We start from the raw sequence: 14,737 nt of genomic DNA, 5'->3' as shown, positions 1-14,737 counted from the left end.
AGGACATAATCTGTACATCTGAACAATATGGCGTCCGTGTTCACCGCACTGGATATGTCTGTCTACTTGATGTCGACTTCCATCGACAGGCAGACATGTCCGTCATCACCTTAACTCTTGCACGATTTCCCATGAGCGGTTTTAGGCATAAGTCATAATTCCTCTTGGAGCTGAAACTGACGAGGCAGATGTGGCACTCGGTCAACCGGTAGATGCAGTGATCCTCCCATCTCACCCATGTTGTTTGCCAATAGCCCATTTAAGCAGAGCTCAGAAAGTCGGTAGGAATGAGACCAATCCTCCACGGAGATATGGCAGCTGTTCTATAACTTAGAAATTTAAACTCGAGTACAAATATACCGTTGCCGCACTCCTCAGATTTGGCTGTTGTAACGCACTTCAACTCATATCACACCGTCTTAATCCTGTCAGAGACTCTGTCCATCAAGATGCTGGATTCTCCTGAGACCACCCAAGCGGAACTAGATGAACGCCAAAAGCATTACTCCCAAGAAGAGATCGATCGCCTTGAAGGTGAGCTCTCGCCCTTGGATGCACTCGCCACTTTCATGCGCCTAGGTGTCATCATACCCCCGTATCCTCCCGCGTGCCATATTATTGACGGCCGCCATCTTCATGGATGTGATCAGAAGGTTAAGCACGTTTCAGACACCGATGAGTTCAAAAGGTTGGAGCTGACTGGGGAGAACACTATTGTCGACCTGGTAAAGGCTCCGTTTTCTGATCTCGACAGCCAAATTCACGTTGTACAAAGCCGCACACTCTTTAAGAAAAGATCGCGAGGGCCATTGGTGAACACAACTTCCAATATGACTTCAGAGTCAAAGCTCCTACCAGCATGCAATTCTTTTCCGACTGGAAAAGATTCTGCCAAGATCATCAAGTGCCTCCCTCACCAGGCACAACAGTCGACAAGGTTCATTCGTTGCCTCGGATCGTTCGACGAGCTCTTATAAACCATTATCACCTCAAGAGGCCGCAGGCCAATGGATCCATTTGTTAGCCGGGAACTTCTTTACCGTGGAGATAACCTCGAATGCATACCACCACTCCATTTGTTCGACACTCAGATGTGCACTAAAGAATTTCGGCTGAAAGACATGCGAATCACGCGGGATATGATCGAGGATGCGGGCATCGACGTTACGAAAATAGCAGTCTCAATGGGCGAGATGTTTGCTATACTTCATTTCAAATGCGAGGCCTTGGGCTATGTGTGCGTGCATTGTCCTTGGTGCTTCTCCGGCCTATGAAGCTTGGAAATTCGGGCCCCTTGAGATTGGCATACACATTCCTTCCTTTCACCAACAACTAGAAGCAGAAGGCATGACCGTGGAGACGATCTCTATGTGCTTAGACGAGTTTATAGGAGTGCTTCCGTCACCGCCGGAATCATACGACCAATTAGGTGATCCAGTATGGTCCTCCTTCAGGACAGCCTACATCAAGCAATGCAACGCATGTCGCGCCAAGGATTCCCTACCGAACCCGGAAGCTGTTATAAAGCATCTTGAATCGCAGTACTTGGAAATGGAGGAAGGAAGTGAGATGTCTCGAACCTGATGCAGGCTCCTGAGCATGTTCATTGCGAGTAGAAGCTTATGTATTTTCCTATGATAACTTTGCAATTGCAGTAACATTTCATCTAGATGCTGACCAACTCCACTGATGCTTCATTTCCCATAGCCAGGTACTGATGCCCATTCCATCTACTTCTTCCGCCCCCATTTCTGCTCCAACCCAGCCTTCCACTCGTTGAAACTCGCCACCTTGCCATTGACCAACAATATCTCTCCCCTGTGCAACACTCTTCCCAACGGGGGCACAGTAAACCACTGATGATCGCTCCTACAGATCAGGTCATCCCTATGATCGCTCGTCTTGTTCCCCTTGCCCTTGATAACAGCCATACACTTTGCATCATACGTCTCCATACAGTACTCGCAGATGTAGTACTCGTCTGAAGGAGGGATTAGATCTAGACATTGGGCGCAGTTTTGACGCATCGTCTGAATCTCGGGAAGTTTGGGCTCAATGCGTGAAAGAACGGGCGAGTCTTCTGGAGTAGAGGTGAAGATCTTGGGGTCGACTTTGCGCATGGATTGACTAAGGGCGAGAGCGTTTTCGATGTCATCGGCGGCGATGAAGAGGCCGAGGAGGTTATCCAGGGCGTATTCGTCGTTTTGAACATCATCGTCAGAGAGAATATCGAGACTGTCGTTGATCAGCTGCCGAAGATCGCGGTCTGTTGAAGAACTTCGACCGAGAAGGCGGTTGAAGAGGATCATGTAGATGGCTGCGATGTTGACGTCTGAACCGACCATCTCGATCGGCATGTCCTGGTTCTGATGCCGGCTTTGCTTCTGCTTGATCTTCTCAAGATCTTCAAGCCAAGTGTCTGCTTCGGGCGTCTTGAGTCCGGCATGAAGAATACGCTCTTTGTACAGGGAGGCAAGCTTCTGGAATGCGAGAGCATAAGCCTGTCGTGTAGGAACATTACCACGAGGTCGGTATCCAAGTTGTGTTATACCCTCGAATAAATCCAGCGCAGAATCAATATCGCGACTATACGTGTACGTTGCGCCAAGTGCGAGACGAAGATATAGCGCCTTGAGGGGATCGCGAGTTGCGGTTGCAACCTCAATCGTGAAGAGCAGAGACTCGTAGATGAAGTCCGTTTCACCGACTTTGCTGGCTGCCTTGGGGATCCAGTCTATGACAAGAGGTTTGTTATGGAACTCGAGCAAAAAGTCAACGAGTCTTGTACGCTTGTGTTCTGCGTCAGTGACCTCTTCGGAGAGTTGTTTGAGGAACTGAATGACAGCTTCATGGCGGTTCTCAGTTGCCACTAGCTCGAGATACCCAAGTTCAGGCTCAAAATATTCCTTGCATTCTTTGCGATCAAGACCGACTACTTTGGCGCTCTTCATCGCCTTGAGGAAGTATTCGAGTGCTTGGTCGACTTTATGGAGTTCCTCGTAGCAAGTGGCTATGAGAATGTGATCCTTATATAAACGCCATTTGCAGCTCCTCAAAGCTTGCTCATCAAGCTTGCCACTGGCGATACTCTCTTCTTCAATTGCTTCACACTTGAGAGTTTGTTCCAAAGCCTCTTTGAAGCGACCGTCACGCGAAAGGCAATACGCGATACGACCACGTGTCTCCACGCTGTTATTGTCGAGAGCCAGAGCCTTATCGTAATGTCCCAGCGCCTTGCTGTGCATGTCATTCGTGAGGTATGTGCTTCCGAAGCGACGATGCCAGTGGGCACTTTCTGGGATCTTTGCCCATTCTGCTGCTTTGACGATTCGGTTCTCGACAGGGATTTCGGTCCAGTGGGTGTTGCAGTCAGACCAGGAGTAGCCTTCTTGCATGAATGCGATGGACTGGACAATCTTGAAACAGAAGAGGGTGGGGATGTATTTCTTGAAGTCTTCTGAGAGCCACGCTCGAGCGTAAAGGTCTCCGATGGGCTTGAAGATACCAGGGGATTCCTTGACGCCTTTGCTGGCCCATCCTCGAGCTTCAGGACTGAGAGAGGATTGGACATCGGGATCGCCCATCCATCGCTTGAGACCCTTCATGTTGGCATCTGTAAGGACGTCAAGACCCTCGTCATTCTTCTCATACATAAGAGTCCAGTCGAGAATGGTATTCTCATCAGTGAGCATCTTGTGCACATACTCTCCAAGCTCTTTCTTCTCAGGCGCAGGCACTGTTGCCGGATCGAGGACAGCTAAATGCTCCTGCCAATACCACGCAGCGTACTGCTTCATGGACTCTCGACCACTGGCGCTGAGCCGGTATTTATCGAAAGCGGCTTTGTTGGTGAAGATGGAGAGACATGTTCGCAGGATGTGAATGCGCGAAATCAGAGGATCAAACCCAATGCCTGCACCAAGCTTTGAGGAGTTTTGGGTACCAAAGAATTCCTTGACGGAAGAGTGGAAGAAAGTTATCCACGTGTTCGTCTTGCTTGATCGAAAGTCCATCTCACTCATCGGATCAAAGAGATCAGAATTGGCAGCTGGACTCACGCCACGGCCGGGACTTACTCGTCCAGGGCCCAAAGCCTGAATCGGGCTCGTGCGACGTAAAGGAGATAAGTTTCGACCAAGATCGGGGCTTCGACCGAAAACTGTTGGGCTCTTGGGACTCCCACTTCGTCCTGATCCTGGACGACTTGCTGAACTTGAACGCCTTCCGGAGCCGAGGTCGCCGTTCTTAATGCGCTGTTGCTTCTCATTCTCTCGAATGAGATCGTCAGTCGTCAACCCGTCTTCGCGCTCGAGTTCAAAGAAACATGCGTATTGACCGCGTAAGGTTTCTTCGAGGTGGAAAGGAGGATCGCCGAAGCGCATAATGAGGACTGCTTCTAACTGCTCAAGCGATAGAACTTCTTCCGCGCACGCGACCCACTGGAGCATTTCGTTCAGGTCTCTCGTCTGATCTTCGTATAGTGTCTCCGAAAGGTTCTTAAGTGTTTGTCCAATGATACCGTTGATCTCCTTGGGATATGACTTCAGACTGGTGAGGATGCTCTGAGGATGTCGCTTGCGACTAATATCCTCTAGCATGAACTTTGCGAGAATGAAGAGACCGTCAGCTTGCTTGATCATGGCGTCAATGATCTTTTGTCGAAAATCGGGAGGTGTGCGGCTCAGGTTACGAAGGTGCCAAACACTATTCTCGATGTATAACTTGACATCCTCGGCGTTACGATCGGGCGTGACGTGAAGGGTTGTGATGACTTGCGTTCCCCTATTTCCTGGATCGAGGGTATACGTAACAGTCTCAGTCATGTACGTCCGTCCAATGAGAGCAACCTGGAGCGTGACATGTTTCGGTCTCTTGTCAGACTCATCATCCGAACCCATTTGCTGGAGTAGTTCCTCGACTTCAGCAGAATCCGCCTCATCGATACCATCGAGGAAGATGTAAATCGCTTTCTGTTGTTCTTCTTGCTGGAACGGTTGGACAAAGAGTTTTCGGTAGGCGCTGGGGATGGTGCGGATTTCATCGATGCTGCGAAGATTCTTGAGAAGCTGCTTGGCATAAAAGGGATCGCTTTCGCTTAGTTGGTAGGCGAGATCACGGAGAGCTTGGAGAACTGAACGAGTCTCGGGATTGTTGTCTCTGAAGTAGAAGTACGCAACTCGCGAAATATGCTCTGTTCCCCAAGAAACGAGTCTAGTGGTTAAGTACGATTTGCCAGTTCCTGCGAGAATGTTAGTCGACGTTCAGAAACTGAGGTCAGCGACACTTACCGGCTGCACCTGTAATCCAGAGAAAGTTGGTCTTCCTGTCAAGCCACGCCTTGAACCCTCCATCCGTAAGGATCCAATCTCCGGTCGATTCCGCGCGTGACTTGTTAAACATAGCAAAGAAGTCCTCAGGAAACGGCGAAGGGTCTAGAATCTCCTTGAGTTTATCCTGATGCGCCGCGATAGTACGCTCACGGCCTTCAGACCTCATCTGCATCATTGTCTGGTTCATCTCCTCAAGCTTGCTCTGCATGTTCTCCGTTGTGAGATTGAGCTTATTGACACCTCCGTAAGTATCTGCAAGAACCTGCCTCTCCTCACCAATGTTAAGTGCCTTTAGCTTATCGAGGGCTTCCTGCACGGGCGTCCCTTTGCCGAACACTGTACGGAAGTATGCCTTGAAGCGACCGCGACGAACCTCCTTGGCAGCCAAGACAAACACTTCAAATAGTTGGGCAAGAATCGTGACGACCTTGTTTCGCAGTGCAGTGCCCATTTTATACTGAACATAAACATCTAGGCGTGATGTGAAGTCCTACAACTGTCAGTAAAGCCTCAAGCGGGGTTGATCAATATCACTCACCTTCAAATGTTCAAATAGCTCAACGATCGTATCATAAGCTGAGGAAACATCTCTCGCTGCTCCAATGAGATACGCAACAGCGCCAAAGATTCCCTCCGCTGGCGCAAATGAGTCTGCCGCAGCACCACTCACGATCTCACCGATGACTTCAACGGGAGTAAGGCAAGCCGCCATAGCGCTAAAGATCGACTGCCGCTTCTCGCGGAATTTAGTAAACTGATCATTCTGCTTGTCGACCTGTTTGATTAGGTCTGTGACGTTGTTTATAGGCGGGTTAAGAAAATCGCCGAGTTTGTCCTTGGAGTCGGAGGAGTACAGCTTGCTAGCATCGTCCAGGATTTGCGCAAACTGCGCTTCCGCGGTGTCTTTGTCTTCATGGACCGCCATGATGCCTTGACGGTCCTGCAGACGACCTTTGTAACGAAAAAGAAGAAGAAAAAGACTATAATGAAAGAAGTTATGGTGCAAAAGAGAGGTGAATAAAAGGCGGTTGGCGTTTCAGAAATCAGGCTGAGATGGAAGACTTCACGCTATGACTCGTAACCAATGAACTTAGCGGGGGCCAAAACGAATGATCAAAAACTGAGATATCAAAAAAGTCCGAACAAGAACCCCTGTAAGGGTTCGAAAATGAAAGGAGGATCTGGTTGCATTTGCTGCTTACGGTGCATATTATACCATGCCTCTGTTGGTAAGGCTGAGCTGTGTGGTAGGGCGATCTTTAGGCTGTGTTGTAGTAATTCTGGGGCTATTTCTTGGCTATCGACTGAGAGCTCGGAAGACGGCATTTTCGACAGTTGAAATGCCAATTACAAAACATTTCTAGTACATAAAATGATGAGGAGCGAACGTCAGCCCTGATGCGTCGTTAAGCGCTCGTCATCAAACGGGAGGCGTTCAGCCTGAGACACTTGCTTATTGAACGGTTTCATCGTATGTCTTGTAATTCTCCCCACAATCCACTCACCTTGGGGGCTTATTTTGTAACGTGACCATCATTTGTGACTGGTTTGTTGTCTGGGTGAGTAATAGAAATGGTTGATCTTTACACTTTCTATTAGGCACCGATCTGTTATACGTCATTGCTTTGGTTTACGGCGCTCGATCTTCCAGCCTTGTCTTTAAGGTGAGAGAGCGATCGTACCAGCACGACTGATCCCATTTCCAGGACCAGACCACTGCATAAGGCTGTGAAGCCGTCCCAAAGTGGACTCAAGATTCCACCGTAACCCTCCTGGCGGCCCGTCCCGCGCCGTATTCCCTCTTCAGTTCAACTTTCTGGCTACAGTGAGAGAAGCCCTTCAGTGATCTTTCTCACACGCCATAAAACTATGTGCCGTCGGTCCCAACATCGAGTGCAAGGAGTTTCGCCGTCCCGAGAACGAAGGCTGCTTACGAATAACCGTCTTTGAACTTGTCCATCTTTGCATCTGCTCTGTTTAGCACTCAGTGACTACAGAGTACTGAGACAAGATTCTTAATATGTTCAAGTAGCGATCAATGGGCGAGTAGAACGATGAGGGTATCATAAGAAACATGCTGGCATTGGAGGTAGTACGAGATTGACCTTTATATTTTATGTAAAGGCTTGAGATTGTGACTTGTAACCACTGGGACGTAGCTCGCCGTTTTACAAGAGTCTACTGTAGCCTAATATAGGAGTGTTAAACTTGAAGAATGTCAAACTGAAGTATTCTAGCATGTAACCTAATCTCTTGAGCCCTAGGCGATAGAGTACAGGTTTAAGGTCCAGGGTATGCGCTTTCTTAAGCGACATGACATGAGCCACTCCAGGCAGCAACTACCTTTATTACGCGACCGTGCAATTAAGATTCTGGCAAGATGTCCTCAATCGAGGCATTCCAGCATCTTTGGCTGAGCCGTAAATCATACCTAAAAGTTATAAAGAAAGGTCAAAAAAATGGTTTGCGTCTCTTTGATTACATGTGTCATCCTTAGTGCAGGGGCCATGAGTGAGTGCTCGAACGCTGGAATTTAGGGGAGACACGAGTACATCTTCTCTGTATTTTTTCAGTTGGACCATATGCCAGCGGTTAGCCGCTGGCGAAAGCTTTGGGATATAGGTAGCTTATATAGTCTCAGGAAATATAATAACTCTACCTTATTTAACAGTTTTCTCTATATAATTCTATCCTTTTTCAGTATGAAATGGGCCCTATATATCTGTCTTGCTTAGTTATTGCTTAGACAAGCAACGACCTCTAACATGTTGGATTGCACTTACTGGTCGTACCCGACCCGCCTGTCTTCTCTCACGCTTGAAGCCCCGAATTATCTGCACATATATTAGGTCCTTTAGGAAGGTGATTTAAGTGGACGAAGTCAGATACTGATTTTATAGAAAGTCTTTTATTTAGTCGTGATCGGAAGTAGAGCAGCGGAGGGTGTTCCGTGCTTCATCGAGTGAATCTGCAATGATTCCAACCAGAAAGAGGCGGGCTGCGCAAGACGATGTCCAGGTGTAATATTTTGGTGGTTGTGCACTAAAACTCCTCTAAAGATATGGGGGGCTTTAGGGAGAACAGGCAGGCAGCCAGCTGGGGCGATCTGCTTCCAGAGAGGTATTGACAAGTGAACCCAGTGATACAAGGCATTTAATCCAATGTTGAAATTCAATGGGAGGAAATATTCCAGAACAGGAAACTATGGATCAAATACTAGCTAGAACAGAGGTGACAATGCTCTCAGGCGTTTCCTGAGTAACCCCAAGCAGCCCAGAATCCGACTCCTCCCATGACGATGCAACAAGACAGCGAGCTTTCCCTCCCTCAGCTACTTCATACAATTGAGCAACGGCCAAGTCAAGAATCCAGCCGCCTTCACCAGTGTCGCGCTTCTTTCGCGCTCCATCTATAAGCTCACTGGTTGTTCGTCTCTGGACATCCCATTCAATCCCTGTTCCCTTCTGAAATGCTTCTAACAGCTCGTTTTGACATGTTTTGATGGAGAGCACTTTGACATGTTGATTCGCTGTTTCGTCAGGGTGCTGAAGGACTCCAAGTACCGATTGACCTATTCCTTCAAGAGTGGTTCCAGTGAAGTACCCTTCGCCTTGGTCGTATATAATTGCCTTGCGATTCTTGATGTCGAATCCCATGGTAGGGAACCGCTTCAGCGCCCAGTCAATTGGATTGCCAGTCGCGATACTGGTCCATGTAAAGTCTGGGTTCGCACCCGCATGTTCTTTTGCGCGATTAACACCGACAGTTCTTTGGGCGCGCACTGCTTTGAACTCAAGATAGCTTCTAAACTCTGGACCCCAGCCATAATCATCAACGATGAAGCGCTTGACGCCAGCGGCGAGAGCAGCGTCAATCATGGTGGCTTGCAGAGGGATGCCTGCTGGACCAACAACGCATGCAACGGCATCTTGACCATGCAGAGCTTGGGTGAGTGCATCTAGAGTATAGTCTGTTCTGATTACAGGGATACCATCTGGAAATGTGGACTTGGATTCATTTCGGGTGATGATGGTAACGTCAAAGCCAGCTTTGATGAGAGCGGCAGTGATGGGTGTGCCGAAGTTGCCAGAGGCCTAGCTGTTTTAGTAAATGTATTATTTGCACCATGGATGGATGTCTTACACCAAATATGGCAACTTTGTTAAGTTGGGTGGAGGACATTGTATGGGTTCAGTGAGATTGATGTGTGTAAGTGAATGTTTCTATGGATGAGAATGTCTCGATTTGGTTGACTTTATCCCCATTGCAGCCCCACCAGGCGGAACTCCGCCCAGCACTAACAGTGCCAGGCTAAAGCCGACTTATTCACGGATGTAAGCAATTCTACCCAGCCTAGGGGGGATGAAAACTTTAGGATCATTATCCTAAAAGATGACAAGATTTAGGTAAGTTTAGTATATGCTAGTAAATCTTCAGGTCATTTTATTTCATCACCCTTGTTTAACATCAGTTTTCTTTCCCCCCGAGGGCTCCAGCCTGTTAGTTCTCCTTTAATGGTTTCCTTCCATAGATAGAATAGCTAGGTAGTTTCTAGTCAGATATGTCCTCGTGAAGTTTGAAGTCAACTTACAGCGGCCAATACGCATGAGTGTTCCTATCAGCCATCGCCTTCCGTTGATGGACCAGCCAGAGATTTACTTCCTCAGGCGTCCATCCGTGAGCACGAGTCAATGGTGCCATAGTGAAGGCTTCGAGACCACAAGCCATATTGGTATAGCACCAACTTCCAAGCAACTTAGCCTTCTTGTCTCGGGGCCAAGAGTTGATGGGCCACTTGAACTTCTCAACAACAACATCTTCAAAGTCGATGTTTTTTATGATATTCACGAGAGACAGGATATCGAGGTATGGTCGGCCAAACATGACAGACGCTTCATTCAACAGAGCCAGAGACTTGAGCATGATATTATCTGGGCGGAGACTGCCGTCATCTGACTTGATGTTAACGTCAACTTCTTGGATTTCGAGATAGCCACCGGGGACAAGGTTGCTGCACTTATGAGCGAGAACAAAAGAGCCCTTAACAATACTTACTTGAAACACTTCTTGAGATAGTCGCCCCAGTCTGCGATGCAAGATGTCATGACACGACTATGAATATAGTCAAATGGCTGACTAAAAGTCCAATCATCCTCTATATCATCGATGACGAAGTTGACGTTCGGCGGGACGCTACAATCGTCAGCAAAAGATCATTCGCCCTCAAACTTTGTCATAAAAGTCTGGTTGGATAGGGGATAGATCAACCCCAATGACCTAAAGAATCATGTTAACTGAGAAAAGTCGACTTGGAAAGGCATACTTACCTGAGCTTCAGGGTGCTCATCCGCATAATCGATAGCCCATATGCCAGTACCTGTCCCGACATCCAGAACATGCTTGACCTTGGCATCTAGTTTATTCGGTGGTGATAAACTAACCTTATCGTCGAAAGTGAGTAGAAACAGGTTATGTTGAAGATCTTGGGTGATTAGCATCTATAGCTTCCTTTTGACGGTGGCTATCATACCAAGTCTCTCATTTTCAGCTTCGTCATTTGGTAAAGCATATTCTCGATTAATGAATTAGCGCCTAAGCTTCGAGTTTGAGACTGAGAGGTCTTACTTCCATCTTTGTAGGCATGATATGTTCTGCCGTTCTCGCGGCGATAATTCAGGATCGAGCTAGAGACACTTGCACTAGAAGACTGGAGATCCTACAAATCGTCAGTCCACAAGAACTGTAGTTTTGTATCTCCATGAAGATCACAAACCTCTCCAAGGGAAGAGTCAGTATCCTTAGTCTAGCGATAGTTAGATATGCCTCCATATTCAGACTATCTACGCTAACCGCATAGTCGGGAACGAGAGCTGCCAGATCGACTTGTTGCGTTTGAGCCATATCGAAGGTAGAAGAGGGGTATTGTTTTGTGGGTTTCGTCGAGTATCATATCAGGATCTTTGACCACTTTATACGTTGGTCGTCCCCTGCCCTCGGCAAACTGCATGTTACTTGACTTCCTAACACGGATTTATCCGCTGTTTCGTCGGCCCATCGGAAAGACATATGATAACTTCCAAACCAATTATGGTTCAGAGGACTCCGATAATCCCTTTCAAACAATATCAGTGCTATTGACGTGTCATACTGCGCCGCAAGTTGGTAAATTAGGGTTGAATATATTGCGTGCCAATTGGAGCACCTTCTGGTCATGTATATGTTTTTCTGAGTCACTCAAGCCGAATGATTGGTATTCAAACTTCGGTGTAGTGCTGCTTTTGTAGCCATCGTCGAATCTGCATTGTCACCGAGGGGATGAAGTCTTGTTGACCTAGAGAACAGAGGATAGATAAACGCCTTATTGATTGAACTTATCGGTGATATTTAATCATGACGTTGCGTGTTTTGTAACTCTATATAGACAGAGTACCTGAATGCTCTCCACAAATTACAGTGAGAGAAAGACCTAGTTGCATAATTAGTTGTCAAGGAGTTGGTTACCAGCAACATCTTGATTAAAAATCTCTATCCGGGTTTGTTGGAGTCATGTATATATCCGGCACGAGGGAGTTACTTATTGAAGAGTTCTTTTTCTCTTCACATAAGTGTATTTGAGTAGCTATCTACTTACATCTCGAATTCCTTTGGGAATCCTAAGTCACTCCTGAAGACACTCAATTCACCATCATGTAGTGAACTCGGAGTTTGACTGCCCATGACACAAGTGATCAGCCCCGGGAGGCTTTAGTCTCTGCTGTGTGTTACTGTACGTTGTATGGTGACTAGCATAAGATCTGGCCTGACGATTGCCTGTGCTAACAAATACCAATTGGGTGGCATTTTGTGAGTCTTGATTTGGAGAGAAGACGCTTTGCTGCAGAACATGAGCTTCACTCAGTATCCAACAACATATTCGGTCGAACAGGAAATATACAATAAAGGATGTATGTAGGTGTGTAAATGAGAAGTCTTATCGATTTCAAATGCCAGAGTCGGCTCCTTAGTAGGCAATAAGCCATCGAAGACAGGCGTTTAAAGCCTAAATATGAGCAAGTAAGTTTCATTCTAAACAGTAGTTCTAAGGGTAATATGAACAATGTAAGCCAAAGTAATGGCTTCGTTCAATGATTGGACAAGCAACGAATTTTAGACCTACAAGCGGCATAATTGGGGGTCGAAGAATGACCCCGCAAGATCGAATGTCAAGTTTGGGGGTTGTTTCACAGACGCTGATTCATGGAAAATTACTAGCTTGGTGGACATAACTCGGATCTGCTTAGCATCTCGGTATGGCCTAACCGACTCGAGAGATTTATATAAATACCGTTAACCAACGACCCTACGGTTCTTGATGACGATAGCTATCTTTACTTTCTCGTTACCAAAGGAAGCATAATGACTGAAGAATCAAGTCTGACGTTTAGAAACCCGGTCATTCGGGGCTTCAACCCGGATCCTACCATCTGTGTAGTTCCCGCTACGGACTCGACCCCAACGACGTTTTTCCTTAGTACTTCGACATTTGAGTTCTTCCCCGGATGCGCCATTTACACGTCAACCAATCTAATTGACTGGAAACTTATCGGCCATGCGCTCAATCGTCGAAGTCAGATTGACATGCGTACCGTTGAGCCTGGAGCGGGTAGTTGGGCCAGTACTTTGAGATATCGACCTGAGGAGAAGAGATGGTATTTGGCAAATGGTGTCTTCCACCGCTACCGACCAACTGTTGATGTAAGCAATTAAGACGAAAAGAGAGAATAGGATCAGTCTCTGATGGACATGAACAGGAACGTATCTTCCCCAGAGGATTCTATGTCTGGACCGACAATATCTGGGACGACAATGCATGGTCTGACCCAGTATACTTTGACAATCCTGGTTTTGACCAAGATGTAAGTAATTTACAACATTGTTCCCACTGCAATACTGACAGGAATAGCTGTTTTGGGACGATGATGGGAAGGTCTATCTCTCAACAACAATGCGCTTCGCTTGGCGAGACCCCAACTCAAAGCAGAAGGACTTTGGAATTCACATCTCCGAGATTGATATCTCAACTGGAAGAACCCTCACCGCTCCGAAGGTCATTCGAAAGTCTCCCCATGGAATTGCCGAGGGCTCTCATATCTTCAAGCGCGGAGACTGGTATTATCTCTTGACCGCTGAAGGAGGTACAGAGGCCGGTCATCAAGAGTGGGTGTTTCGTAGCAAACATGGCCCGTTAGGTCCGTGGGAGAGCCAGGGAAAGCCTCTTTGGTACAATGGGCCTGACGAAGAAGTTCAGAGAACGGGACACGTTGATGTCTTTGAGGATGGGAACGGAGACTGGTGGTCTGTCTTGCTGGGTGTTAGACCAGTAAAACACCAGGGGACCTTTTTGGAACCGCAACTAGGTATTGTTTTACCATCTATTTGGGAACGGAATGAACTAACCTCTATAGGGCGAGAGACCTTTCTCGTCAAGGTTGAGTGGAAGGACGACTGGCCAATCTTCAACGATGGTCACAACATCACACTGAAGACTGTAGGTCGAGATCTCATCAAGTCAGCTTCAAAGCCAAGCCTGCAAAAATGGAAAGCCGATCTTTCAAAAGATGAACTGGAGTTGGGATGGTACCAAAAGAGCAAGTTCGCTCTCCAAACAAATGAGAGTTAAACTAACATATCCAAGACACCCCCATCAAGCAAAGTTATACTCTTACAGAAAAGCCGGGTGTGCTAAGGCTCTACGGTAACTGCTACGACTTAACATCCCCTGAGGCTCCGGCGTTGCTTCTTAGGAAACAGACTTCTTACAATGAGGTATTCAAAGCAAAGATGGAGTTCAAACCTAAAGTTAGGGGCTACGAAGCTGGTATTGTGTTGTGGTGGAGCCAGCACTCTTATGCTTCCTTAGGGGTTGTCGCTTTAGAAAAGGACGACGGAAAAGTCGAGACCAGGGTCATTTGCAAGGGAGCTGCTGGAAATGCCAACGAGTTCAAAGTAAGTCAAAAGCCATACTGATGAGCAGAAGCTGATACTGTTACTAGACTTCAGAGACAGATCTAGGAGCTAACCTCGAAAACGTTGAGTTGGCTATCCGTGCATATCCGACTAAGTACAAGCTTTCTCTCAAGGCTGGAGGGAAAGAGTCTGAGGTTTTCACTGTCGATGCTAGTGCTTTAACAGTGATGCCACCCCACGGAGGATGTTTTGCTGGTACTATGTTTGGAATCTATTCTTATGGTAAGAACCAGCCCGTGTTGGATCCAGTAGACTTTTCGGAGATCAGCACGGAGGAGCTTGAGTAGCAACTGTAGATAAAACTAGACTTACACCACCACCAAAACCCCTGTTGCAGCATCCCAAAGAGAAGCAAAAGGAGAAAGCGCCAGGAGCAAACACTACACAAAAAAATGATTCGC

At 47.2% G+C, this 14,737-nt stretch overlaps 5 protein-coding genes; 2 read left to right on the top strand and 3 right to left on the bottom strand.

Annotated features, from left to right (window-relative positions):
• Nucleotides 1-449: 449 nt before the first annotated feature.
• On the top strand, nt 450-977 carry FFUJ_12368 (uncharacterized protein; the record flags this gene model as incomplete). Its single annotated transcript, XM_023581966.1, has 1 exon — nt 450-977. One exon carries the CDS (start codon nt 450-452, stop codon nt 975-977), a length of 528 nt encoding a protein of 175 aa, XP_023434570.1.
• Nucleotides 978-1,730: 753 nt separating this feature from the next.
• FFUJ_12367 (uncharacterized protein) lies at nt 1,731-6,255 on the bottom strand (the record flags this gene model as incomplete). XM_023581965.1 has 3 exons in its annotated part: nt 1,731-5,239; nt 5,289-5,820; nt 5,869-6,255. 3 exons carry the CDS (start codon nt 6,253-6,255, stop codon nt 1,731-1,733), a joined length of 4,428 nt encoding a protein of 1,475 aa, XP_023434569.1.
• Nucleotides 6,256-8,539: 2,284 nt separating this feature from the next.
• Nucleotides 8,540-9,512, bottom strand: FFUJ_12366 (related to NmrA-like family protein; the record flags this gene model as incomplete). XM_023581964.1 has 2 exons in its annotated part: nt 8,540-9,424; nt 9,474-9,512. The coding sequence occupies 2 exons, from the start codon at nt 9,510-9,512 to the stop codon at nt 8,540-8,542; spliced, it is 924 nt and encodes a 307-aa protein (XP_023434568.1).
• A 318-nt stretch (nt 9,513-9,830) lies between these two features.
• On the bottom strand, nt 9,831-11,231 carry FFUJ_12365 (related to methyltransferase; the record flags this gene model as incomplete). XM_023581963.1 has 9 exons in its annotated part: nt 9,831-9,870; nt 9,922-10,341; nt 10,386-10,523; nt 10,570-10,607; nt 10,658-10,812; nt 10,861-10,902; nt 10,956-11,046; nt 11,104-11,133; nt 11,181-11,231. 9 exons carry the CDS (start codon nt 11,229-11,231, stop codon nt 9,831-9,833), a joined length of 1,005 nt encoding a protein of 334 aa, XP_023435135.1.
• A 1,494-nt stretch (nt 11,232-12,725) lies between these two features.
• Nucleotides 12,726-14,623, top strand: FFUJ_12364 (related to xylosidase/arabinosidase; the record flags this gene model as incomplete). XM_023581962.1 has 7 exons in its annotated part: nt 12,726-13,064; nt 13,121-13,225; nt 13,273-13,726; nt 13,775-13,857; nt 13,913-13,946; nt 14,005-14,315; nt 14,363-14,623. The coding sequence occupies 7 exons, from the start codon at nt 12,726-12,728 to the stop codon at nt 14,621-14,623; spliced, it is 1,587 nt and encodes a 528-aa protein (XP_023434567.1).
• Between the last annotated feature and the right edge of the window lie 114 nt (nt 14,624-14,737).

Source organism: Fusarium fujikuroi, chromosome FFUJ_chr08 (genome assembly GCF_900079805.1).
Source record: "Fusarium fujikuroi IMI 58289 draft genome, chromosome FFUJ_chr08".
In the NCBI taxonomy this organism is placed as follows: Eukaryota; Fungi; Ascomycota; class Sordariomycetes; order Hypocreales; family Nectriaceae; genus Fusarium; species Fusarium fujikuroi.
Note: the sequence above shows the minus strand (reverse complement) of the source record. Positions and strands in the feature narration are given on the sequence as shown.